Here is a 27,229-nt window from a genome sequence, read left to right on the forward strand (position 1 = left end):
AAGCCTTAAAACTTAAAGCTCAGGTGTTATTTTTCCTCCCAACACCTTGTCCTCCAGATTTTTCTTGAATAGTGACTCACTGGTACCATCTACTCAGTAGTTCTGTCAGAAAACTGAAAATCTTCCTTGGTTCGCTCCTCTAGCCATAACCAGTTAATTGCCAGGCCCTATTGATCCTTTCTCCCGGAGGTTTCTCAAAGTTGTTGCCTTCTTTCCGAACCCACTACCCCTGCCCTAGTTCAGGTCACATGTTCTTCTTGGATTCCTACGAATGTCTTCTTGCTCGTTGGTCTCTCCAGCTGTCCTGTTTCTTACATTTCTTTCTCCTAATTGTAGCAGATTACATCATACCCACTTAACACCCTTCAAGGCTTCCCCTTGTCCTCTAGGCAAAGTCACACTGATTATTGAAGGTTTCAAGGCTCTTGTTTATTTCTCTAGCCTCATCTCATGATGCTCTCTATGTACTCAGGCTCCCCCTACCCCTGGCCAGGTGCTCTAACTGGCCAGTTCCTAAGGATCCCTCCTAACATTTTTTTTTTTAGGTGCCTTCCTGTATGTTCCTGGAGTACATGTACTTATTCATACATGAAATTGTGTTGTAGCTGCCTCGACTTGTCTGTCTCTTTCCCTAGATTGTGTGCACCATTATAACCCCAGGACAATGCCTGACATGTAGTAATTGTTCAGTAAATGTGTGTTCAAGAAACGACGACAAAGGCATGGAGTGGGCCTGTAGAATCCCTGCCCAGGAAGAATGGCAGCAGGTGGTAGTGAGTGGATTCAGGGAGAATGGAATGGAAGAAAAAATCTCAGCTCCTCCTGCCCCAGACTGAGTGTGAGGGGGTAGAGGACTGCACTGCTCACCAAGAAGCTCCTGGGTTCCCCTGCCAGCACTGGATGTTGGGTCCTGCAGGGTGGGTACTGGGTGAGATGGTGCAAGGGCCTGGGTGAGGGAGAAGGGGGTTGGTCCTAGGAGCAATGTGAAGGGCTTTCTCTGAGACATTTGTGTCCCCAGGACTGAGGGCTAGAACTGCTCTGGAAAAGTGACATCAGATAATAAAGATAGCCAACATTTATTGACTACTTACTACATACCAGGAGTCCTGCTGTGCTATTTATGCATTATCTCATTTAATCCTTACTGCAATCCTATGAAATAAATTATTTTTTAACACATGACGGAGGAAACTGGGGCACTGAGAGGTAAGTAAGTTGTCAAGGGCACGCAACCACTTTGTAGCAGGGATTTGAACTCTGGAAGCTGCGTGTTTGACCGCTTGGGTATCTGCCCATCTGCTTCTGTCTTCCAGCATGGCTTTGGGCTTGGTGGGAGTGCCCTTCCTCCTCTCTTCTGTTTGCACTGAGTGACAGAACCTTGGGATGTTCTCTGACACCCTGGGCTTCTGGTACCTGGGCTGGTGTTGGTTGGAGGGCCGGACCGTTGTGTTTATTTTGCTCTGGGGATGTGGTTGGCCGGGAGGTGTGGTGGGGGATGGCTTGGGGCTGTCTGAGAGGCTCCTTGCTGATCTACAGATGAATGAATCCTCCAGAATTCCTATACAACCTCCAGAAGCCCCTCCCCAGCCCACCCACACACACGGTGTGCAGCGCAAGCCTGGCCTGACTCTGAGCTGATCTCGCCTTACCAGGAAGCTGACCCAGGAAGCTGTTCCTTAAAACAGCTGATCTGTTTTAAGGAAACCACTACCAATATTACTTTGGACACCTCTATCCTATAGTATCCTTGAAAGCACGTGGGCATCTCATCGTGTCTCTAAGCTCGTGAGAACCTTGTCCATGGGTTTGCCAGTTGGTTCTGGCACGGAGCTGTATCACCTTTGATTAGCAGCCTGTTGGGGGAAGGGGCTTGAGTCAGAACTCCCTGGCAGTCCTGACTTGTCTCATTTCCTGATACTTTTATCTGTCACTGCAAGCGCTTGGGCTCCCCTCCTGAACTAATTAAGTTTGCATGTGTTTAGACACATTGCCAAATAGGGCTTAGCAAAGCGGAACTGAGCTACATCTCTTTCTAAGTAGGGAAGGAAGGATATATCAATGCTCCACCACGAGGGCCGGGGAAAGTGTGGACGACATGGAGCCTGTGTGTACAGATGATAGGCATTCTGCCCTGGCCTCCCTGGGACACAGCAGGCCTGCAGAGCAGCCTTCTGATTGGCTGGCAGCAGCAGCTGAGGGCCCACCCTCCATCTAAGTGAACTGGGCATTCTCAGAGGGCCGAGGATGGAGGACAGGCTCTGAAGTAGGATTTTTCTCCCAAGCACAAGCAAAACTGAACAGCAAGTTTAGTGGGATTTGTAGGGTAAGTTTCTAGGCCTGTGTGCTATTTGCTGCCAGCCTAAACCTACCCAGCTCCACGGCCTAAAACCACCTTGTATGGCTAGCAGAGTGCAGCCTCTGCAGGGCTATGGGAAGTACATTGGAAGCATGGGCCACGTTTTCCTTTTTGCCTTGAAGACCTCAGGCCACCTTGCTCAGTCTCATGATCGCTGTGGGCTGGCTCCAGGGGGAGAGAAGGAGTGTTGCTCAGGATTCCCCCACCCTGGAGGGAGGTCAGCCTAAGGGGTCAGCGCAGTGCGGTACTGCCAACATGTTTCCACATCAGACTGATGCCTGCCTTTTCCCGCGCACTGGGTAGCCCGAGGTCTGAGATGGCCACACATACTTGGGTTCTGCCCACACAGCTGCAGACGTGGGGCCTTCCCATGTTGTGGACTCCTACTCTGAGGTAGGGAGTGAGGGTGTTTCCCATAGAAAGCAAGAGAAACAGCTGATTACCATGGTCAGTGCTTTGATATAGCTGTGAAGCCCGTGGGTCAGCTTCCTGGCCACGAAGACGCTCTCGGTAAGGCGAGATCAGCTCAGAGTCAGGCCAGGCTTGCGCTGCACACCGTGTGTGTGGGTGGGCTGGGGAGGGGCTTCTGGAGGTTGTATAGGAATTCTGGGCCTTTGAGCTGCAGCCTGAGCCCAGAACGAACAAGAACCAGACCTTCTGCCCTCCCTTTAGCTTCCCTAGAGCCCTCTCGTCAGCAGAGGTGCGTCGGGTTAGCCCCAAGAAGGCAGCTTGCGTTGATGGGGTCATGTTTCAGCTGCAGCTAATCCAAGTCACTCGATATAAATCTCTCCCTGCTGCTTCCCCCCTCCCTCCCATCCCCAACCCACAGACAGGGAAATGAATCCTGGCCCTCGCCCTGAATACATCATGGCAGGCCTGCCTCTAATGAGAGAGGGCCATTCATTGTGGGGTGAAGCTCCCTGCAGAGCCTGGGATGCCATTAATTAAAGAAGAGCCACCTGAAGCCAGTCGTGCGGCGCAGCCTACCACGCTCAGATGGAGTGGTGGTGGGGTAGCCTCGTTAGCCTGACAGCTCCTCGGGCCCAGGGTTCCTGGGCGCTGGGGAGTGAGGGATGCCCCGCCTCCACCTGAGAGCTCTGGCCTCTGGAGCCAGCCTTCTCACAGATGTGGGCAAGCCCCTTCCTGCACCTGTCCTGGGGCCGGGACCTGGCAGGAAAGGGGCTGCTGACGGTGGGCTTGGCTGAGGATTACCCATCTCCAGCGTGTGGGCCTCGGGGCAGGAGCAGGCTCCTGGCTCCCAGCTGGCGCTCCTCCCAACCCTTTTCCACGTGGTTCTGGAGCTGCGGGTTGGCAGGCCCTGCAGCCTGCAGCCTTCCCTCAGAGCCTGAGTCCAGGGAAGGACTGGAGAGACCTTCGGCCTGCAGGGACACTCGGGGAGAAAGAAGCTTTTCCATCAGGTGTGCGGGCACAGCCCCTCCCGGGCAGACGGAGCCTCTGGTATTCCAGTTTCTGGGCATTTCTAGGCTGCAGGGTGGGGCTCCAGTGGCAGACTCATCTCCTCGCTCCCTGGGAAGGTGTCGGAGGGTCTTAAGCACTTCAGTGGTTGTGGGAATCCCTGGAGTGGGAGTTCTGCTCAGTTAAAACCCTGATAAAAGACGGAGGTGTTTATGTAGTGGCCAGTCAGGCGCTGAGATGTTTCTGGTGGTGGGAGCCTGCTGTGGCGCTGCTGACTAGACGACTCTTTATTGCTTCATTGGTCCTGAGGTGAGTGTGGCTGCCAGGTGTCTGGCCCCCGATCTGATGGATGGAGTGCCCCTCGACCATCCTTGAGGGTCTCACTGCCTCCTCCTTGCTGGCAGGAGGGGCCGTAGACACTCGGACCTTGACCATCACCTAGAGCTGGAGTGGATCAGCTGGTCTCTGCCTGGCTTGTCAGGAAGACAGATTGTTTCTGTGTCTGTGGCTCTTCTGGGCAGTGGCTGGAAGTTCTGTGCTCCGTGGAAGAACCTGAGAGGCTCCTTCAGAAAACCTCAGAACCAGCAGGGCATGGCTTGACCAGGGCGCCAGCTCTACTTCTGTGGAGTCTGTGTGGAATAGAGGCTCCACCTAAGACTCAGGTGGCATTGCTTTGTGTTTTGAACAGTTTCGGACCTTCACAGGCCTTGGCCATTCATTTGGGCCCTTCTGTCCTCTGGCGAGGGCTTCCCAGGTGGCGCTAGTGGTAAAGAACTTGCCTGCCAATGCAGGAGATGTAAGAGACGCAGGTTCAATCCCTGGGTTGGGAAGATCCTCTGGAGGTGGGCATGGCAACCCACGCCAGTATCCTTCCCTGGAGAATCCCATGGACAGAGGAGCCTGGCAGGCTACAGTCCATAGAGTCTCATGGAGTTGGACACGACTGAAGTGATGTCCTCTGGAAAACAGAGAGTGAAAAATGGGGGGCTTGTGTCCTGAACTCCAGGGAGAATTCCTGAACTTCCACGGTTGATGCTAGAAAATATTTTTGTATGGGTGAGATACTTTTTGTGTGACTCTTGAGACCCAACTTAAAAAAAAATTTTTTTATTGTGATTTCCCCAGCAGTCCAGTGGTTAAGACTCCACACTTTCAACACAGGGGGCTCAGGTTTGATCCCTAGTCGGGGAACTAAGATCCCACATGCCGTGTGGTACAGCCAAAAAAAGAAAAAGGAAAACCAAAAAAAATTTATCCTTTTAGAAATGGAAGTATGAAATAGGTACAGTAGGGTACATCCAGTATACGAGTGTGAAATGGTCAGCTCAGTATATTGTTATACATGTCTACACCTGTGTACCAGCCAAATCAAAGTGAACTTTTTGCATCATCCCAGAAAGTTTCCTTGTGCCCCTCTGCTGTCAGTAATGCCTACCCTCTTCCAGGTAACCACTACTCTGACTTCCGTTACTTCTGGCTCATTTTCTTCTTTTTGGCTTTCATGTACATGGAATCATACAAGATGTACTCTTGTGCTCAATGTAATATACAAGAGCTTCATCCGTGTCGTCGTTGGTCGTTCACCCTATTTCTTGCTGGGCAGGGTTCCACTGTATTACTATACTGCAGTGTTCTTTTGTTGGACTGTATACCTTCTTTTGGTCTTTTCGTTCGTGTTTATCAAGTGAGTATGTGAATGTTCAATCTAATACGAGCATCGCCTAGTCCTGCCAGCTTGTCCTAATCTCCCTCGTCCTTTTAAACCTAATTCCAGCCCCTTAGACATGTGGTCTTCCCTGTCTCTTGTGGAGTCTGCACCGGCCTCCCTCTTTTCTGAACCCCCAATGATAGAGGCTGACCCCAGGGCTGTGGAAGTGGCCTTTGAGCCCTAGTCACCCGTTTATTTATTCTTTCAACAGATATTTATTGAATGTCCATGATATGTCTTATACTGTTCCAGGTACTGAGGACTTAGCAGTGAACAAAGAGATAAAGCTTCCGTACGTCCTGCCTTCGGGGGGCTTTCATTTCAGTGCGTGCAGCCAGCACTGCCCTGTCTTTTGGACGCAGATGCCAGGAGACTTGGAGTCTCGTCTAGGCTCCTTTGTCCCCTGGGATTCTGTAGGAGCTGAGTGGCAGTGGCCCTCGCCACCTTGACAGGGCCTCTCTCAGACTTTTGTGGGCTTTCGTCGTCCTTTTTTGCTGCTACTACTGCTGCTTGGCAGTGAAAGGGTTTCTCAATATTGGCGCCTCCTTCTACTATCCTGGAGTCTGATTCCCTCTGTGAGAGGAGAGAATTAATCTCCAACTTTCCATGCCTGTAAGGTGAGTGACCTCTGTTTTGTCAGTGCTCGCCAATCTCTCCTCTAATTCCCAGCCAGGGTAATGTAGACATTACTTTGTGTTAAAGCAAACCACCAGCAGCTCTCCTAGTGTGGATTCTGTCCCGATCTAGGCAGCTCAGAGAGGATCTCCTCACAGGTGCTCAGGCACCTGAGCATCTTTGGTCCTGAACGGTGTTTGGCAGGTTCAAGGAGGGAAGATGCCCTTCCACTGTGTATTCCCTAACCACCATCCATGCCAGCTAGGCAGCTGCTTCTGAAATTGGTCACTGTGATCAGGCTCTTGAGAGCACGGAGGAGGCTGTGAACACCCCAGTGAGGAGGAAGTCAGGAAGCAGAGGGCTGGGAAGGTGTGGGCCAGGGATCCCAAGGCTGCTGCTGGCAGACTGGCCCATGCCTGAATGATCTGTAGACTCTGGGGGCTTAGCTCTGTCGGGCTTTGGGAAGGGCGCCTGTGAGCGGGTGAGATAAATTCTCTGTCCCTGGCTAACGGGTGACACGACTCAGACTTGATAGTTCTGTAAAACTGTTTCTTCCAAAGCCTGCAAGGATGTTGGTTTGGGGAAGAAAGCCAGCCAGCCCAGAGAGTCCCGGGAGCCTGACAGGCCTTTTTCTCTGCGATTCTTTCTTGCAGGCAGCCCGAGGCAGCCTGTCTCTTTGTTAACAGAGTGACAGCAATGTGACACCATGGAAATAATTACTAACAAATCACGGTGCTGACTGCAAACAGCTCTCTGTCTTCAGAGGCATGTCAGGGTGCATTAGAGCAGGACTGGAGGAGCGGCACGTGGGGGCTGAGGCGCAGCCCGTGCTCAGACGCTCTCCTCTTCTTCCCCCACCCTGACCCCTTGCTGCTTTGTCTGACTTTCCTGCTCGTGGCCTTAACCCACTAAGTCAGCTAAGGGACCTGCTGGATAAGTAAGTGGCATGTGGCTTCCTCTGGGCAGGTAGCTGGGACTCCCATCTTTGCCAGGGAACACCTGGGTGTGATGGGATGGTTAGATAGTGTCACCGACTCAACGGACGTGAATTTGAGCAAACTGGGAGATAGTGGAGGGCAGAGAAGCCTGGCGTGCTACAGTCCACAGGGTCGCAAAGAGTTGGACACAACTTAGCGACTGAGCAGCGACAGCCTGGGTAGTGGTGAGATCCAGGAGTTTTTCTGTTACGGGGCCCCCAGATGGTGGAAGAGTGCTCCATTTTTGATGACTGTCTGCCAGTTGGGACCAGCTTCACCTGCTGGTGGTTTTGGTGTGATGGAGAGTATTCATGCTAGCTGGACCCATAATCTGGGAGAAGCTTTACATCTCAGTATTGGCTCTGCTCCCTTCCCCCACAGCCCTGGATTCTTCTTCAATTGCCATAGTCAATTTTGGGTAAGTCGACTTTGTCCATTCCCTCTTGGTTAGCAGAGTGATTGCTCTGACTGTCAGGGCTGTAAATAATGTTCTTGGTGTGTGTGGCTGGAGGCAGCCGGGTCGGGTGGGGAAAGGAGTGGAGGGAGGAGCAGCACTCTGCTGGCTCCCTCGCCGGCCCCCCTCCCCTCTCATACAATATTTATCCAGGGATGGGAGTCAGATGCAGCGACCTCAGGGTCACCCAGTTAAATAGCTTCTGAACCTCCCTGCATTCTAATTGCTGCAGTTGTCCTTTGCTCTGGAGACTTCTCCTCCCCATTGTCTGCTGAGGCACACGCTAATGGCTCTCCTCCCTGGCCCTGCTGGGAGGCGGATGCGGGGTGGGGGGCTGTGGAGGGAGGGAGAGGGCTCACTGCTGCCGCCTTTTCCCCGGGGAGGAGGGAAGCTGGGGCCTATTAACAAGTGGCTTCAGCGCAGAGGAGCACAGTCCCCTGCCTTCCTGCTGCCGCCTCCCCAGAGCTGGCTGGAGGAGACCCAGGAGGCAGGCCTGGTTGATGGGCCAAGGGCTTTTGCCCATTTCCAGTCCGAAAAGCAGAACTGTGGGACTCGTGACTCCTGGCGGGCACAGTCCATGGGGTCGCAAAGAGTTGGACAGTACTGAGCACGCACGTGCGAGCGCCTCCTCTATAAGGGCAGGCTCTTGAGTACTTGGCTGAGGAGCATCGTCCTGTGTGCCAGTGGTCCTGCTTCTGTGGCTTGGAAACTTCTAATGAGTGGTATTTCCTATTGGAATGTACTGCATTTTGCCCATAGATTGGCCAGATGCAAAAGCCTCCTTGGTCCCTGGTTGGTTAAGATGATTGATGATGTAGCAGGTGTGCTGCAGTTGGTGACTTAAGAGTGGCACGTGCCACACGTCTTCACTGGGACCTTCCTGTAAATGTCAGTTACCACCCACGGCAACTCTTGTCTTCCGAGGAATACTGTTAGAAACTTCCATTGAAGACACTAGCCACTGTGTGTCCTGGAAGAGTATTCCAGCAGGAGCCTAAAGTGAGCCCCTGTTGAGAGTTGCTCTGGGCCCAGTAAGGACTGTGCTGGGGACTCTGGGGACCACCAGGTGATTGGGACAGAAGGAGCAGCATGTGCAAAACCAGTTGTAGGCTAAGTAATAAGAAAGGTAGAGCCTGAGAACAAACACTACAGAGAAGATACACGGTGAATGCCGCGAGAACCCAGACAGCACAGTAGAGATCGAATGGGTAATATTTTTAGCAGGAAACTTAAAAAAAAAAAAAATGTTGTTAAAGAAAGCCCAATATTACAAAATCTATGAAAGTTGAGCTGTTCTTTTTGAAGCTGGGGCAAGACCCTGCCCATTCTTCCTCTTCTCACCCTCACCAGTCCACAAAGTAGCTCCATGTCCCTCCTAGAATGCTAGAGCTCCATGGAGCACAGTTGAAAATGCCCACCAGAAGTGTGACTCTGTAGGCTAGGTTACACATTCTGAAGGAGTCGGGGGAGCCGGGCTCAGGGCAGAGGAGATCAGCGGGGTGTGGGGAACAGCTGTGTCCTTGAAGCAGAGGTCAGGCTGCCTGCCGCATCCCGAGTGCTTGCAGGATGCTCTCTGTGGAGCCTCCAGAGGGCATTGTAGGCCAGGCAAAGGGCCAAGGGCCCAGGCAAAGGGTCAAGATGGCCATAGGCCAGATGGAGACTCTAGTGGGGGATGAGTGAGGTATCTTTGAGACTGCTCAAACCCCTACAGAGTGCCTGAGCCAAAAAAGCAAAGAGCTCACCATCCGAGACACTGACCAGAGTGCGCTGGAAACCTCCCAGCACCTGCCCACCCTCCTCCCCCAACCCCACTCCCTGCTGCCTACTGGGGCCTCTGCCATTCCACCTGCCCAAGTCCTGGCAGCCACTCCAGCACTTCTCACAGCCACACAGGCGGGGACGGTGCCCTTTTCCTGGAAGAACAGCAGCAGGAGAGGCTCTGGAGACGTGCCTGTCTTATCCTTTCACTGGAGAGGGGCTGGCGAGATTCACAGTATTTGATTTCGTGGCGTATTTGTGGCACTGGGTAGGCGCATGTTATATGTTCCACAGGGTGTTTGTGGCTCTTGTGTGCTGTGTGTGGTTGTTTATATGGGCTCCACGAGGGAGAAATGGGACTAGAGATAGGTGGCAAGTGGGCTGGAAAGCCGTGGCGCAGGGAGGCGCACCACACACATACAGAACCTTTTGGAACATCTGCTGGCCTGTGGGGATTCGAGGTTGGTTTTCTCTGGGAGGATGGGCAGCTTGGCCTATGGGGCGTCCCTCTGCACCCGCCTGTGTTCTGGTTTCTGTTTGGGAACTCTCCAGAGCAGCATGTCTGGGAACACTTCCAGCTGTGCTGCCAGACCCAGACGCAGGTGACGGCCTTTAGTCTGTACCATAGGGAAACCGAGAGGAAATTAAATGTCATTTGCCCCCTGCACAGCAGGTCATTGCCAGATCAGACACTGCTGATCAGAGCTGTACGGAGGGCACCCGAGGGAAGGCTCCTGCCTGCAGCCATGCCCTCTGAGTCGTGGAGACTCCCAGGTGATGGCCTGGCTCATGCCCAGGGCTTGCTCTGTCAGGCTGGGTTCACCCTGGCCCGGGGCCCTGCCGTGTGCTGCATGGCAGCTGTGGCCCATGCCAGCCAGAGGAGCATGTGTCTCTAGGGGAGGGAGTGGAGGGGCAGGGCAGGGCCTGGCAGTTGAGGGCACTCAGGAGCCGGTGAGTGGTCAGCCCCTCCTCAGAGAGGTGGTGGTACTGTGGAAAGAGCAGGGCCTTTAGAAGTGAAAGAGACCTGGGTTTGAGTGTTGACTCCACTGCCTGCTAGTTGTAGGATCTTGGAAAAGTCACATTACTCCTTCCGCCTCCATTCCTCATCTGTAAAATGGAGAGCATAATAAGCTCTGGCTCGTAACATCCGTGGCGGAAGTAGCTTCCTCTTGGAACTGACTGGTACTCTGGTTTCCTCACCCCACCTCCCCTAGATCTGGAACGATCTAGGAGCCCTTGCTTCTGGGCTCAAGTGAAGTGAGCTGGCTGAAGTTGCTAGGAAGTTGGAGCAGGGAGGGAGTGAGTCTGGCCGACTGGTACTCTCTCCCTGCCTGAGGCTTTTCTTCTTGTCCTCCTAGTCCTCTCAGCCAAGCATCCCAAGGCCGTTAAGAGATGAATACGGTTGATGGCGGTCACCTCCTGTTGGGGGGCTCAGCTGTCTTGCTCCAGCCTCACACTTGCACTCCCCTTTCTCTTTGGGAAGACCTCAGGGCTCGACCCAAGCCCTCTCCCTCCTTTGCCCTGAGTCGTAGTGGCAGGCATAGTTCTCGGTTCTGCAGTGGCGTTTATTCACAGGGCTTTGGGAAGAGACGTTTTAATACTGTGAGAGTTCTCCCTAGAAAACTCCCCACCCCACCCCCACCCCCATCTAAGGCATGGCTGCTGGTGGTGAAATTCATTAGTGTTCCCTGACAGGCAGTGGCGACAGAGGCACGCTGTCTGCTTCCCGCTCCCTCGCTCCCGTGCTCCTGCTTCACGCACACTGATATTTAAAGCTGATGGGCTGCTTATAGACTTCTTGTACCATGACAAGTTTGGGGAGGGGGGTGGGGGAGGAAGAGACAGACAAGGAGCCAGCTGTCACGCTGGTATTTCAAACAGTACTCTCTCCTGACCCTTTGCAGGCTCTGGCAAGTGTATCATCTTTCTGAAGCCTGTGGTTGGAATTGTAACCTGCAGCCGTCCCAGAGGATGGGGGCAAGTGTGGGGGCCAAGGGGGCCGAGAAGTCGGCAGTGCATCCTCCCAGGGCTGTGGGCAGGCAGAGAAGAGTGGAGGGACGGGGGAGAGAGAGAGAGAGAGAGAGAGAGAGTGAGAGTGAGTGAGTGTGTGTTTGTGTGTGTGAGAGAGAGAGCAGAGGGGATTGAAGCTGAATATTTGTAAGTGCTCCCCAGCATTGCCCTCCCATCCCCGGAAATGATACGGCCTTTTCGCAGTAGTCTCTCCTGGAGTGATCCTTAGATTCATCCTCTGGTTATCTCCTAGGTGGTCCTGAAAGCTCTGCCTCTCTAGGAATCACGGTGGCTTGGCCCCTGCCCCCTGAGGGTCCTGGATCTCAGTGATACTTGTAAATATATGGTTTCAATTGAAGTAGAAAGTTCTCCCACTTTGTGTGTAAACTGGAGCCTTGGCATTTGCTGCCTCCTATGTGCATGCTGAATTTTTAGATTTGGAGAGTGAGTACCAAGGTGCCTTCTTGTCCACAAGTCCTCCCCTCATCCCCAAGCTTCTTGGAATTCATTCTGGCAGCTGTTGTGTGGTTTTGGATTTCCCTGACTGTCATCCCCGGAAAGCTTCTCCAAGAGCCTTTTCCTGACCAAGGCACTGTCTTCTCAATGCAGGCGGCTTGGAAGCGTCTCCAAAGGCAGTTGCAGGTTTGGTCTCAGCTGACCTCCTTACAGCCGGGATCCCTTCTGTAAGTGCTTATTTATGAAATGTTTCCCTTGGCTGGCTCCTTTAACCTTCACAGAGCAGGTCATGGAGGTGATATAACTTGCCCGGGGACACATGGTCACTTGACCAAGTTTTCTCCTAGTGCGGCAGAACCACAGACCTCGTCCTTTCCCCCATCAGGGGCCCTTCTAGCTCCAGGGTCTGCAGTGGGGGAAGTGATTGGGGAGCAGAGGTGACTTCTCCACTCCCTGCTTTTTCAGCCTTGTCAATGCTGTCAGTACTCCTGTTGGCCTCCTCACTTTCAGCACAGCTGTGCGTGCGTGCGTGTGTGTGTGTACACTCATGTTGGCTTTCTCACTTTCAGCACAGCTCTGTGTGTGTGAGAGAGAGGGGTGGGGGGTTACTAACTTTCAGCACAGCTCTGTGTGTGTGTGTGTGTGTGTGTGAGAGAGAGAGAGAGAGAGAGGTGGGGGGCGGTTACTAACTTTCAGCACAGCTCTGTGTGTGTGTGTGTGTGTGTGTGTGTGTGAGAGAGAGAGAGAGAGGTGGGGGGCGGTTACTAACTTTCAGCACAGCTCTGTGTGTGTGTGTGTACACCCATTGGCTTTCTCACTTTCAGCATAGGTGTGTGTGGGGGTGGACGGGGAGAGGCAGTGATAACTTTCAGCACAGAGCTGGGTGTATGTGTTTGTGTGTGTGAGTGAGAGAGACAGACAGACAGAGAGGGGTTACTGGCTGTCTCCTGGTGGAGGGTGGAGCCAGAATGTCTTTTCTCTCTGTGGACTGAAGTGTACTCTGTTTTGTCTAATTAGTTAGTTTTGCTTTTGCCGGGTCTTCACTGCCGTGCGGGCTTGTCTTTCGTTGTGGTGAGCAGGGGCGGCGTGCAGGCTTCTCACTGCAGCGCTTTCTCCTGTTGCGAAGCGCGGGCTGTAGGGTTCTTGGGCTTCGGTGGTTGTGGTTCCTGACGCTAGAATGCAGGCTCGGTAGCTGTGGCGCACGGCCTTAGTTGCTCCACGGCGTGTGGAATCTTCCCAGACTAGGGATCGAACCTATGTCTCCTGCCATTGGCAGGCGGATTCTTTGCCATTGAGCCACCAGGGAAGCCCTGAAGTGTGTTCTTGAACTGTCCAGGATCGTCTTTGATGTGCTCACCTCCTATACCCTCGCTGCCCCTCTCCTTCCCCCACACCCCACACATTAGCCTAGATTTCTAGTAGGCGTTGCTGGTGCAAGGCATTGCTTTCCTCTCCCTTCCTGTCCTTGCCTGGCCGGGAGTGACTGGGCTGTGTCTTCTACCATGGTGTGTCTCGCAGGTGAGATGGAGACTGGCCGGCTTTGATAAGTACGAGGCTCGAGCATTAATTTTTTATACATCAGCAGAGGCCAAGTGAGTGAATTCAATTATGAGTCTCCTTTCTCTCCCCCCTCCTTCCTGTAGCGTGGTGGTTCTGAGCAGAGACTAAGGAACCTGTTGAAATGAGAAACCCTTATTTCCTGGTTTGACCCTCTCACTAATTCGGGTTAAATTGCTACGTGATTGCAGTGGTGCCACATTGTGCCTGCCTCTGTTTGTCTAAGAGGATGCAGTGGGGGCGGAAGGACCAATTTGTGCAGAGATAAAAGGTGTCATGGGCAGATAACTAAGGTCCCAGCCCCATGCCTGCTCTCACTGTAGCTCGGCTGGCTCTGTGGGAAGCCGGCCTCCCCACACAGGGAAGGAAGCCCAGCCTTCCTTGCTTCCTTCTCTCCCCCTGCTCATATTTTACCTTGATGCCACAGCATAATGATGCCCTGTGTAGTGGGGGAGGAGATAGGCACCTCTGGCTGACAGCCCTTCCTGATAACCAAATTCTAACCCATCCATCACCAGCTACTCTCCTCAACTTGAGGAAAAGTGATCATGAAAGGTGGGCCGTTTATCACCCGGGGTCTGTTTATCTCCTCTGGGTGGGGAAATGGGAACAGGAGAGACAAAGAGCTGCATCCCCAGTAAAGTGCTGCCTGGGCTCTGGTAGCCTGCCTGAGCTGGATGCAGACGCATGTCGTGCTGACTGTGGGGCTCTGACTAGGACTTGCAGACTGGGGCCCGGGGGAAGGGGACCTTTCCTGAGGCTCAGCCTCGGTGGGACTTGGAGACAAGCCTAGGAAATGCGTTCCGAGGTGCAGGACGGCCAGTGACAGCATCTGTGGGAAGATTTGCATCAGAATGAGCAAGAGTAGAGCCCCTCATGGAAACAAGCCCCACACCCCTCATAGGTGATCCCTCAACAGGAGCTCCCTCTCTGACCGGTCGGCTGCGTGTGCCGCTTCCGCTTTCCCCAGGCTTGCCTTCCGTGCCTCTGTGCTCTGAGATGACTTTAAAGAAGACAGGGCCTTTCTCCCAGCTGTTCGCCTCTGCAGCTCCACATGCCCCCTTTTCTGCATATCAGATGGAACAAAATAGTTTGCCCTTGCAGGTGAGCAACAATGTGCTCTTGGGTACAAAAAATGACAGCCTACATCACTCCGAGATCTGGGTCCCACAGCCTTTCCAGAGAAGCAGAGAGGGGCCAAACATAGCCGTTAGATTCAGCTGACTTCCTCCCTTTAAAGGCTTGAGAGTGACCTGCACGTCCCTAAACTTGCAGAGAAAGAAACCCAGAAGGAAGAGTGTCCAGGATCTCTGCCAGCACTGGTGCCTGCTCTCTGGCTGCTCCTGGCTCTTGGTGTCTGCCAGTCTCTTTGTCAGACCTCCATGGATGCCGCTGGCCCCCTCTGCTGAGGCCAAGCAGTTCCAGCAGAGCCCCCCAGCTCTGTGTCACCCAGTCTTCAAAGCTGAGCTCTTGCTAACAATGGCTTCATCCCGCGTTTACCCATTAGCGAGGGTGGCGTTCCCTTAATGAGCCAGTCCCCTGCCTTGGCTGGCGCCGAGCTGGTCACACCTGTTTGCCATCAGGGCTGTCTAGGCCTAGCCCTAGCGCAGGGCTGCAGGTGGTGGGGCTCCCTTTGCTCTGTGCTATATGCTTATTGAGGGGGCTGTTTCTTATACCCTTATTCCTCCCATACTCTTCTTTCTAAGTAGAAGAGGGCTTTCTTTGCATTCTGTTACTTAGCCGAAGTAGTAAGGGAACTTGAGGAGTACCCCATCTTTTCTGACTTCCCCCTGGATGGAGTAGCAGGGAGCCAGTCAGGCCTCAGAGGGGAAGGTTTCATGGTCTGTTCTGATGACCCTAGGCGGCCAGTGTGATAAGAGACGAGCCCCATGGTAAACACCAAAGGCAGAGCCCCTCTCTGGCCCTTAGGCCCCATAGTATTTGGAAAGCAATCATATCCCTTTTAGAGCCCGCAGGCAGGACTGGGGTGGGGGGCTTCCTTAAAGAGGGCCCCTTGCATTCATGAGGCTGAAGGAAGTTTTGATTTGGTTGAAAAAAAATTCCCATTCCTTTTTATGGCCTGGACATAATTGGCTCTTTTCTATTGGCCATCAGTGATGTCATTCCGACCCTCATAAAGAAGGGGAAATCACACCTGTGGACTTGGTGCATAAAATTTCATTGGGCAGCAGTAATAAGCATGGCCAGATGATGTTTGGGCAGTTGAGGAGCTCTGTGCCCAGGGATCCCAGCTGCATGGAGGCCTGGGCACCGTAAACCTGCCTGCACGTTCATGCCCGTAGGCTAGTCCAGGGCCCACTGCCAGTGGCTCTTTTCCTGGGATCAGTGTCTGGTAGAAACTCACAGCATTCAGGCCCTTTGTGCCAGGGGCACTTTCACCTTTTTCTTTTCCAAATTAGTGGCACCACGTGCCCACTAGTACCCTCTGACAGTAGCCTTATGCTCCTAAGAACTGTGGACCCAGCAGTGACCTTGAGCACCAACCATTGTGCTACCTGCCCCTGTGAAACCCAGACCTTGCCTTCCTAGGGACTTGTAAAGACTGCATCTACATGACTGATGCCTTGTGTAGTCAGAAGGCTTAGATCCCATTTCTGGTTCTACCCTTGGCTTCTTGTCTGATCAAGCAAATCCTTTTTCTTCTCTGGGCATCAGTTTCCTCTTTTATGAAGGGATGACAACTACTGTAACCTACCCTTCCTCATGGGGTTTCTCTTGGTGCTCTCTGAGCTGGGCTAGGGTTCTGTCATAGAGATGTGTAGCTAGCTCTCTTCCCATAGGCACCTGGGAGTTCAAGTTCTGGCATATAGCTCTGTGTTTCTTGTGAAGACAGGCCTGGGTCCTGCCACACCTGTAGCAGGCGTACTGCTTGCGTCTTGAAGTCACAGAGCTAGGACCTTCCATCAGCTGGAGGACTCGACAACTGGAATGCCTGTGAGTCTACAAATGGCAGGTATACCCACAAATGACTGTACAAGCCCCGAGTGAGGGTGATGGTCCCGCCGCTCTCTGCTTCAGTCAGACAAGGAGCCCAGGCAGCACTCCAGATGCTGCCGAACCATATCTGAAGCTGTGTCTTCAGCCTGACAGTCTGTCTAGTCTGTCCTCCTTCAAGAGAACCAGGCAGGATCCCGTGAGACACTTCCTGCCTGGGTAGAGGACACTTTCTGTCTGACAGCCGACAGCTGACATCTGCCCTTGAAATCCTGCTGAAGGGGGAGCCCTTCCTCTCCCATGGCCAGCCACAGCCAGGAGCACTCCTGGCCTGGGTCAACTAAATGAACCAGAGGGTGCCTGGGGAGCGTGATAGGTGACCCCGGACCTTTGCCTTTTCCCGGCCAGTCCCCTGATGTGCTCCTTTGCAGATTCTGCTGCTTCTGGTGCCCCCTTCACTCACAGGCCTTACATGTGATGTTTTAAAAGTAGCTGACCTGAGCAAGCATTTTCATAAACACCAAGGATAAGGAACATGAAAGAAAAATTGAAGGGAATGAGAAAATTTCCCAAATATTACAGTTCTGTGTCTTAGGCAACCACATTCTAGTTCCTAAAGCTACCTTTTGTCTTTCAGAATCTTGCCTCATTTCCTCATAATCTTGGTCATTGGTTCCCACATGGAGATGTCCTGCCTGGATACCCCTTCATCCTCTTGGTCTCAGCCAGACTTTCCCTCCCAGGAAACTGACTGGTTGTAGTTAGTGTCACTGTATCATCTGGGTGTGGAGAGGAACCTTCCCCATGGTAAGGTATTTCAGGTCTTAGAAAAGTAAGTGCTTATTCTACTAGCAGCCTAAAACACAGACATTGACTCCCACTTCAGTTCAGTTCAGTTCAGTCTCTCAGTCGTGTCCGACTCTTTGCGACCCCATGAACTGCAGCATGCCAGGACTCCCTGTCCATCACCAACTCCTGGAGTTCACTCAAACTCACGTCCATCGAGTCGGTGATGCCATCCAGCCATCTCATCCTCTGTCATCCCCTTCTCCTCCTGTCCCCAATCCCTCCCAGCATCAGGATCTTTTCCAGTGAGTCAACTCTTTGCGTGAGGTGGCCAGAGTACCGGAGTTTCAGCCTCAGGATCAGTCCTTCCAATGAACACCTAGGACTGGTCTCCTTTAGGATGGACTGGTCGGATCTCCTTGTAGTCCAAGGGACTCTCAAGAGTCTTCTCCAACACCACAGTTCAAAACCACCAATTCTTTGGTGCTCAGCTTTCTTCACAGTCCAACTCTCACATCCATACATGACCAGGGGAAATACTATAGCCTTGACTAGATGGACCTTTGTTGGCGAAGTAATATCTCTGCTTTTGAATATGCTATCTAGGTTGGTCATAACTTTCCTTCCAAGGAGTAAACGTCTTTTAATTTCATGGCTGCAATCACCATCTATAGTGATTTTGGAGCCCCCAAAAATAAAGTCTGACACTGTTTCTACTGTTTCCCCATCTATTTCCCATGAAGTGATGGGACCAGATGCCATGATCTTCGTTTTCTGAATGTTGAGCTTTAAGCCAACTTGTTCATTCTCCTCTTTTACTTTCATCAAGAGGCTTTTTAGTTCCTCATCCCTTTCTGCCATAAGGATGGTGTCATCTGCATATCTGAGATTATTGCTATTTGTCCTGACAATCTTGATTCCAGCTTGTGCTTCTTCCAGCCCAGTGTTTCTCATGATGTACTCTGCATATAAGTTAAATAAGCAGGGTGACAATATACAGCTTGACGTACTCCTTTTCCTGTTTGGAACCAGTCTGTTGTTCCATGTCCAGGTCTAACTGTTGCTTCCTGACCTGCATAAAGGTTTCTCAAGAGGCAGGTCAGGTGGTCTGGTATTCCCATCTCTTTCAGAATTTTCCACAGTTTATTGTGATCCACACAGTCAAAGGCTTCAGCATAGTCAATAAAGCAGAAAAAGCTAGTGTCTGTCAAACGGTTGAAGAGCAATGGAGGGAAGGTTGACTGCCCTAACACTTTCTAGGGTAGAAACAGTCATTTCAAGTGGATTCTTGTTGCCAAACCTCCTCAAGAGGGAGTTTCTGCTTGTGATCTCCAGTTTATTTCTTTTTTTTATTTTTTGGGTCCAGTTTATTTCTACTCACTCTTCAACACGTCACCTGCTGCCTTCTGTCCCTACCAGCCCACTGATGCCAAATTCATTGGGTTATTCTCATCTCTCTCTTACTTGACTGCTTTATGGCATTTGACATTAATGACTTGCTTTTTAGGCTCAAAAATCAATTATTCCAGAAAGAGTAAGCTTTCATCATCCTTTAGGTTGACCACAGGTGATCTGAAGTCTGAAGTATAGTCACTCAGTCATGTCTGACTCTTTGTGACCCTACAGACTGTAGCCCGCTAGCCTTCTCTGTCCGTGGAATTCTCCAGGCAGGAATATTGGAAAGTGAAAGTGAAGTCGCTCAGTCGTGTCCAACTCTTTGTGACCCCATGGTCTGTAGTCTGTAGACCATAACCAGGTTCCACCGTCCATGGGAATTTCCAGGCAAGAACACTGGAGTGGGTTGCTGTTTCCTTCTCCAGGACATCCTCCCAACCCAGGAATTGAACCTGGGTCTCCCACATTGTAGGAAGATGCTTTTGCCGTCTGAGCCACCAGGGAAGCCACCGAGGAATACTGGAGTGGGTTGCTGTTCCCTTCTCTAGGGGATCTTCCTGACCCAGGGATTGAACCCAGGTCTCTTGCATTGCAGGTGGATTCTTTACCATCTGAGACACCGGGGAGGCCCCAGGTGATGTGACATAGGGTCCAAAGAGCATGTGTTACCTTGGCTCTCTGATACGAGGAGCCTTGCCCTCTGGGCATGGAGGTGGATTGGGTGAGTCCTGCCTCATGACACGTTATCTCGAAGGAGCTGAGGCTATGTGACCTGGAGAAGGGAACTTGGAAGGAAGCTCCCTAGGCTGGCGCGTCTTGAGAGGTTCTGCAAGGAAGAGATGGAAGTCTCATTCTCTGTAGTTTCTAAAGACATGCCTCAGACTTGTGGGTGGAAATTACAAAAGACAGATTAAAGTTTAGCATTAAGGAAGGATGTTCTGTTAACTGGAGGAGCCCACAATTAGAGCTGACTGCTGTGTGTAGTAGTGAGTTCCTTGTCTCTAGTGTTGACTGGTACAGGTGGCCTCATTTCATTTTAGCTCAGCAAAGCTTGGTGGTCATTGTCATTGGTGAAAGTCACTTAGTTGTGTCTGACTCTTTGTGACCCCATGGACTATACAGTCCGTGGGATTCTCCAGGCCAGAATACTAGAGTGGGTGGCCTTTCCCTTCTCTGGGGAATCTTCCCAATCCAGGGGTTGAACCCAGGTCTCCCACATTGCAGGCAGATTCTTTACCAGCTGAGCCACAAGGGAAGAATACTGGAGTGGGTAGCTTATCCTTTCTCCAGTGGATCTTCCTGACCCAGGAATCGAACCGGGGTCTCCTGCATTACAGGCGGACTCTTCACTGACTGAGCTTTGTGAGACATTAACCTGGGCGCTCTTGCTCCTCTCATTCCATAGTCTTCCTGGGTAATCTTGTCTTCTCTCGTGGCTTTAATTTTACTTAAGTTACACGAGTGATTCAGCAGTTTGTATCTCCAGGCCAGATCTCTCTTCAAAACTGGATATCCATCTGCCTCTTAGACATCATTCCACTGCCAAATGTCTCCTAGGGCTCTCAAACTCAACATATTGAGTGCTTAGCAGGCGTCAGGCATACCTCAATTCGCATTCCCAAACTCATGCCTCCATCCGGTGGGCTAGTAGAGGGAAGGCCGTGGGATGATGCCTTGTCTAGGGAGATACTGTATGAAGAGAATTTAAAAACAGTAATGAAACTACTAAATGCTGGTTGGTCTCGTCTGCATTGTCACATATGCTCTCTGTGTCCCTAACTTTGTCTCAGTAAGAAGCACAAAAGCACAAAGCTGGTCTAGCCACTTGCCTCTGGATTGGGTTCTACCACTTTCTCTCATTCGCTCACCAAGATTTCCTTTCCATCTCTTTTTTTCTGTTGCTTGCTCACTGTCTCTATGGCTACTGTCTAGTCTCCTGGCTACTACTTGGCTTTTGTAATGTGTTGTTTTTGTTGCCCCCGGAACTATCTTTGTAAATCACAACTCTTCAGAGGCTCTCTATTGCCTGTGGCCAAGCTCTTCTTAGCAAGAAAACTGTGATCTTCCCCAGCTGATATTGTATCTTCTTCCATCCTTCCATGTACCCCAGTGCTTTAACTTAAGGCTTGTAATCTATTTCTTTTACTGTTCATTCTGCTGAACAGACTGTGAGTCCCTCATGCGCAGGAGTTAAGTTTTACTTTTTGAGTCCTGAGTGCCTAACTCTTATTAAACATCAGTGTTTAATAAGTATTTGTTTGAATGGATTTGTGTAGGCAAAATGGCATCATCAGCTAGAAGGGGAGAGTTTATAAATTATAATTTAGAGAAAAATCAAGAACAGACTCTCGATTTACATTCTGACATCTTTTTATCTCTCTCCTCTCTATCACTGAAAGCTTATTGTTAGAGACTTAAATGTGAGGCAAAGGCCCTGCCCAGCTGTCTCTAAATCATGTGCTCTTTTTCCTGTCTCCTCCTGTCTCTGTAACAAAATGGCCACATCCTGTTGCACTGGAAAGAACACAAGCTCTTGCAGGAGACAGACCTGGGTTCAGCTCTTGACACTGTCGTGTTTTAGCTGTGGGGACTTGGGTAGCCTCTCTGACTCTTGTTTTCTCATCTATAAAGTGTACAGATCTACCACCTCCCAGCATCACCCTGAATTAATGTGAAAATGTAAGTAAGAACCTTAGCAATATCGTAGGCCATCAGAAAGCAGTGTGTCTGATATTATTTTGAATAGAGTCTCCAGGTTCTCACATTTGGATCTGAAGACTGCAGCTGGAGCCTGGTGTCCAGGGTGCTGAAGGTGGGGTGCCTTTCTTGGGTGGGGTAGGACCCATGGTTGGTGGGTTGTTAGCCTTTTGGGGGTCTGACTTATAGACTCTGTTTAATTTCCTGTCTTAAGACTCCGTACCTGCGACATGGGTTGCTCAACTTGTTCTCTCCCCCATCTCTTTCTTCAGGCTCCCAGGACAGTGCCAGTACTTGGGTTTGCCAGTAGCAGATTACTTCAAGCAGTGGATTAACCTGAAAAAGGTACTGTATCTGAGCCCCTCTCCACGTGTCCTCGGGTTCTCCTGTGCCTCAGACGCCATCCCTTTTGCTTTCTTTTCTCATTTCTGTTCTTTCCATCTTGTTGTTCTCTTTTCTTTTCTTTCTTCAATACTCTTTCCTCCTCCCTATCTAATATGGAAGGTTGTGGTTATTTCTGAGAGTGGGGAGCTGCTTAAGGGACCAGGCTGCTGGGTGGAGTTTGACACCATCCTCCTTGGTGTCTCCTAGATGTGCAGAGAAGTCCCGATGAAGGGGAGTTTCCGGTTCTTGCTCAGAGTTCCCGCTCTGGGCTGAGCTGCATTCCTCTCGGAGGGAAGTGCCAGGAGTGATCATGAGTGTGACCTCTGACCCTCCTGACTGGCACTGGCATCTCCTTCTGGTGGTGAGGTGGAGTTGGCCCAGGCTGGCTCTGGTTCTATCTACCCCTAGCCGAGCCTGTGAACACTAGTACCCACTTCCCTTTGGGCGTGGGGGAGGAGGCTGGCACTCACCTAGCCCCAAGCACATGGGGAGTGGGCGCTGAGGCTGTGGGCCAGGAGGGACCCCGTGCAGCTAGGAAAGTGGGCCCTGGCAGAGAATGAATCACTCAGAAAGCTATACTTTTCCTAGTGTGTGCTGTACTTCCTACGTAAGCAGAAGAAGGGAGGTGTAGGAATAGACTCCCTGCTGTCTTAGGATCCTGGCTGTGGGAGGCCCAGGCCACTCAGGAGACTTTACTCCCATGAATCCCTCTGATGGAAGGGTAACAGACCAGGGGCAGCCCCAGGAACCTGTGCCATTAGCCAGCTCAGTGACTCCCAGGAAGCTCAGAGGAGGGAGAATACACCAGGAGTCAGAACAGTGATTCCCTGGGGGTGGGGGGAGAGGAGTGCTCAGAGAAGGAGAGATCTTAGAGGGCCAGGCCCTCTGGTATTGTAAGGATTAGGGTCTTGAACTGGGCATTCTCGGAAGGCGGGATCTGGGAAGAGGGGACTTGTGCTTAGGGGGAGCAGCATTCTTTGCTGTGTGGGGGTGCTGGAGGCAAGCGAGCATTTGGAGGAGCCGTGGAAGACAGCCACCCTGGGCTTTGTTCTGCAGGTCCCGGGGCAGCTGCTCTCTGTGGCGGTGTGTGTGCACTCCTTGGCTGTCCTCTGGTGTGCTCGTCCTTTGCCCTCTGGCTTGTCTGTGTTTTGACCCCTCCCCACCTCTCCTGCTGATCTGGTTGCAGCTGAACAATAGCTTCCTACTGCCTCCCAGCTGGGGCTGAGGAGGCCAGGCTCTGTCCTGCTTTTGGGCCTTGGCGTGAGGCCTTCTCTCCGTCTGAAGCACCCCCAGTCATCTTCATCAGGCATATTCCCTCTCCTTGATGATTCAGCTCAGGTCTTACCTGAGCTGAGAAGCTCAGAAGTTGATCTTTTGCCTTAAGGCTTTAACACTCTGGATATCCGTGATCTTTGAGTCCATGTGTTTCCTTGCAGGCGTGTCCCTCCAAAGCGCAGAGACTGAGCCTAGGTCCTCTCTGTGTCCCCGCTGGCCAGATCAAGGCTAGGTGCAGAGTGTATGCCCAGTGAGCAATTGCTAGCTGGCTGACTGATCCTTGAGAGCTGGCTCCAGAGAGGGCCTCTCACGCGGGCCTTGGCAGGGCTATGCGTGCGGGTGTGGCAAGGCCCGTGTGCCTGGAAGAGACGGCGTGCCAGCTGTCAGAGTGCATCTGAGGCTGCTTGCTGGTCTCTGCAAATGCAATGTGAAGGGCCGGCCAGGCGAGGCGGGCGCTGACCATGAACAATTGCTCTGTGAAGTTCACTAGACTTTGTGGTGTATGGATAGCTCCCTGCCTCTAGGTTCCTTGGCAGAGAGGCAGGAAACCAGCCGACCCGTGTGATAACATTGCCACTCGGGACTACCTTGGTGCTGCTGGCAGTGGAGGAAGCTGTGCTGAGCCTATTCAGCTTGGTTCTCTGCCAGACTGTGCTGAGTTGTAGAAGGGGAAATGGGTACTAGGGGAAACGGAGGACTCTGTGATCGCCTCCTGGGAGGTAGACCACGTAGGTCTAAGAAAAACCAGGGGTCTCACCCCTTCCTTTCTGCTCTCCAGCCACACTGTGTTGTAGCTGTGCTTGAGGTGATCCAACTGTAGTCCTCATCAGCCATTCAAGACAGGGAAGCTGCAGGACCCTGGAGGTCCAGGCACATGGCGATCTTTCTGACCTTTATACTGCATGACATGTGCAGGTTGCGCAGGGATTTCTGCACCCTTAAAAAGAGCAATGAGAAAAGCTAAGCCAGAGAGGCCATTGCCAGGGTTGTGGGAATACCATGTAAAAGCCTCACTCCTCTTTCCCCGCATGGGACCCAGGCCCTGGCTGTCTGGGCTTCTCTCCCATCCTTGACCTTACTTTGTCCTGCCCCCTTCCCTTCCTTTCCTCTCCTCAGTGCCCCAGGAGGGCTCTGCCCCATGAAAAGAATGGGGAGGCTCCGGGCCTGCTTGTCCCCCTAGACCTGCTGAGTGAGCAAGCAACTGGGACTGACGTCTCTGTCCGCACTTGACTAAGGCCTCTGGTCTGAGCAGAGGCAGAATGTGGTCTTTCAGCTGCCCTCTCCTGTCCGTAGGTGGCATGGGTGGTCTCAGGGAAGGGCAACTCTTCCAGGGCCAAGTCTCCACTTCTTCCGCCTCCACTTACTTTCCCTGTAGCAGAGAGGAGCGAACTAGTGTTTGCTGACATTTGGAATGTCATTGAATGATCTATGCTCTTATTGAACTGTCAGCTTAGAGAGGACTTAGGGCCCTGCTTCTAGCGTCCTCCAGGAGGTCAGAGCTGTCACTGAGGGGCCAGAAGAGTGTATACACACATGCGCATGTGTACTCATGTGTACTCATGTGAATGAATACACTCAGGTACCCAACACTGTATGCATGTATCCATACTTGAATACATGTGTATATACCTATTCACCTGCAGAAACATGAAAACATGTACAAATGTGTTTATATATACATATTCATAACCTGTAAAGGCACATGCACATATATAAACATACACATCTGCATAAATAAGCAGAATATTCTTGAGTGCCTTTTGTGTTCCAGATACTGTTGCTGGGCCCTGGCGATATAACAGAAAATATGTATGTTAAATAAACAATTTCAGTTGTGTTATAATACCAAGAAGTTCAGAGTCATAGGATCATATCACAAGGGATATGACAGGATATCATAGGATAATATCACCTGACTTAGTGGGATAAGGGGGAGGAAGGGGGCCTAAGCTGAGACCTGGGGGATGAGCAGAAATCGACTGAGCAAAGGAGACCATATATGGCAAGGCTTTGGGTGAAGAGAAGCCTGGCAGCTTCATGGAGTTAGAATGTGAGCTCCATGAGGGTAGAGAATGTTTGTCTCTTGTGTTCCCTCTTCCGTCCTTGTCACTCTGGATAGTCCCTGGCACACTGTAGATGTGTAGTCATTATTTGCTGGACAAATGACTGTCTGAAGCACATGAATGTGGGGAAGAGAGAAGGCTGACCTGAACTGAAACTAGAGGGGAGGCAGCACCTTGTAGACCAGACTTTAGGTTTTGATCTTTGTTTGTCCTTAGGGTGAGGGGACACGATTGAAGATAGGAGAGGCGTCATCTGATTTGCGTTTTGAAAAAAAAAAAAAGACCTCTCAGGCTGCAGTGTAGAGAGAGCTGGTAGAGACAGGGGACCAGTAATAGAGCTGTAGCTGGCGTGTTGGGATGGGCAAATCATTGTGTGGGCAGCATGGTTGAGCTTGTAGCATCCCCAGCCCCTGTTTGTTAGATGCCAGGAGAGTGCCACCCCCCACCCCAAACAAACATACATTTCCAGTGGCCTGGACGAAGTTGGAGTGGGGAGGTACCGTACCTACTTGAGAACCATGGAATTAGACCATTGCTTAGTTCAGGTGAAAAATGATAGTTACTGGGATTGAAGTGACAGCAGTGGAAATGTAGAGAAATGGACTGAGTCTGGACTATTAAATGGTACAGTCGGTTCTCCTGTGGTGGAGCATACACCTCCCTGTAGATCACCATGCTGTGGAAAGCTATGCAGTAAGAGTGGGGTTAGGAGCACAGTCCTTACAAACTTCATCAGTGGCACATGAAAAGAGATGGGAATCTAATTTTTAAAAATGTAATAAAATAAAAACTATGAGTAGTATGACTTTACATGCATTAAATGATTAAGAAATACACAAATACTACAATAACTATGGCATTTTTACCTTGAAGAAACTTGAAGTTTACTTGGAAATGAGCTTGAGAAGGGTTGCAGCTTGTGAGTTACTATGAAGTGGCGGAACGAGAGTTCTCTGAAACCAGAGATGGTAACCAGATGGATGTGGCTTGTAGCACAAGTGGTGGTCCAGGTAGCTGGTATGTGTTTGGGATGTGTGCATTTTGTACGTTCTTGCACAGCTCTGTTCAGCTGGGTGTAGCTTCCTGTGTTGATCTCATATTGTTTATGGACAGAGCCTCACATCAATGCACAGTGTGTGTCCTGCTGAATCGTCCCCTGATACTCCAGTTGCACTGGAACAAGCTTGCTCTTTCAAAATGAGTGTTCCAGCAGAACCGACTGTAAAATAGATGGGAGATGGTGACCGATTGGCTGTGAGGGTTGAGGATGAAGGAGGAAACCATCATGACTCCAAGGGTTATGATTTGAGCAACTGGGAGAATTGGAACGAATTTACCGAGATAATGGAAGAAGAAGTGTAGGCATTGGAAGAGAAGGCGAATTCAGTGTGGGACACATTGAGTTAGATGCCATTGAGGCATTCTGGTGAAGCTTTTGAGAAGGTATTTGAATATATAGTCCTGGGACTCAGGGATAAGATCTGGATAAGAGATGCAGATTTGGGGGCATTATTGGTGTGTGAGTGATAATTGAAGCCATGGAATGGAGTGATTAAGATGAGAAGAAAAGAGAGCCTAGTACAGAAGACTGGGAAATATCAATGTTTGATACATATAGGAGGGAGCGTCAGAACTAGAGGCAGAGGGGGAGTGGTCACTAGTAGTAATAATATTTCTTAATTAATGGTTGTGTTTTGTGTGCTAGACCTGGCAGTGTCCAGTATAGTTGCCACTGGAGGAGGAAATGGCAACCCACTCCAGTGTTCTTGCCTGGAGAATCCCAGGGACGGGAGCCTGGTGGGCTGCCGTCTCTGGGGTCACACAGAGTCGCACACGACTGGAGCGACTTAGCAGCAGCAGCAGCAGCAGTCACCTATAGCAATCAAATACTTGAAGTGTAGCTAATAGGATTGGTGAACGAATTTTAAATTTTATTTAATTTTAACTAAACATAAGTTGAAAACTTTCAAGAGAAACTTTTAAGTATGTTTAGAATTGGATTGGTAAATCTGTATTTTCAACTGTTAATTGTTTAAAATCTAAATACAGCTGAAGTATTTCTGATGAAGATTTAGCATCTCAATTGAGATGTGTTGTTAGTGTAAATTACACACTTGGTATGAGAAAATACAAAATACTTCTTTAATAATTTTTTATGCTGAGTCCATATTGAAATGATAATCTTTGGATATACCAAGTTAAATAAAATACATTCTTACAATTAATTTCATTTGTTTTTTCACTTGGGCTGGGCATTGAATCCCTAGCGTGCTTATAGAGCTCACGTTATGTCTGTGTTGGACAGTGTTGTGCTCACGTACCTACATTATCTAATTCTCACAACTCTGTACGGTAGTTACTGTCATT

At 50.9% G+C, this 27,229-nt stretch overlaps 1 protein-coding gene across 3 annotated transcripts in view; it reads left to right on the plus strand.

The window, feature by feature from the left end:
* ERI3 (ERI1 exoribonuclease family member 3) overlaps positions 1-27,229 on the plus strand; it is a 132,367-nt gene that overhangs the window by 51,813 nt on the left and 53,325 nt on the right. For all 3 annotated transcript variants that reach the window (XM_068964874.1, XM_068964876.1, XM_068964875.1), the window contains one exon: positions 21,413-21,485. In XM_068964874.1, coding sequence (XP_068820975.1) covers positions 21,413-21,485 — 73 coding nt within the window. The remainder of the gene's footprint in view (positions 1-21,412; positions 21,486-27,229) is intronic.

Source organism: Capricornis sumatraensis, chromosome 2, assembly GCF_032405125.1.
Source record: "Capricornis sumatraensis isolate serow.1 chromosome 2, serow.2, whole genome shotgun sequence".
Taxonomy (NCBI): domain Eukaryota; kingdom Metazoa; phylum Chordata; class Mammalia; order Artiodactyla; family Bovidae; genus Capricornis; species Capricornis sumatraensis.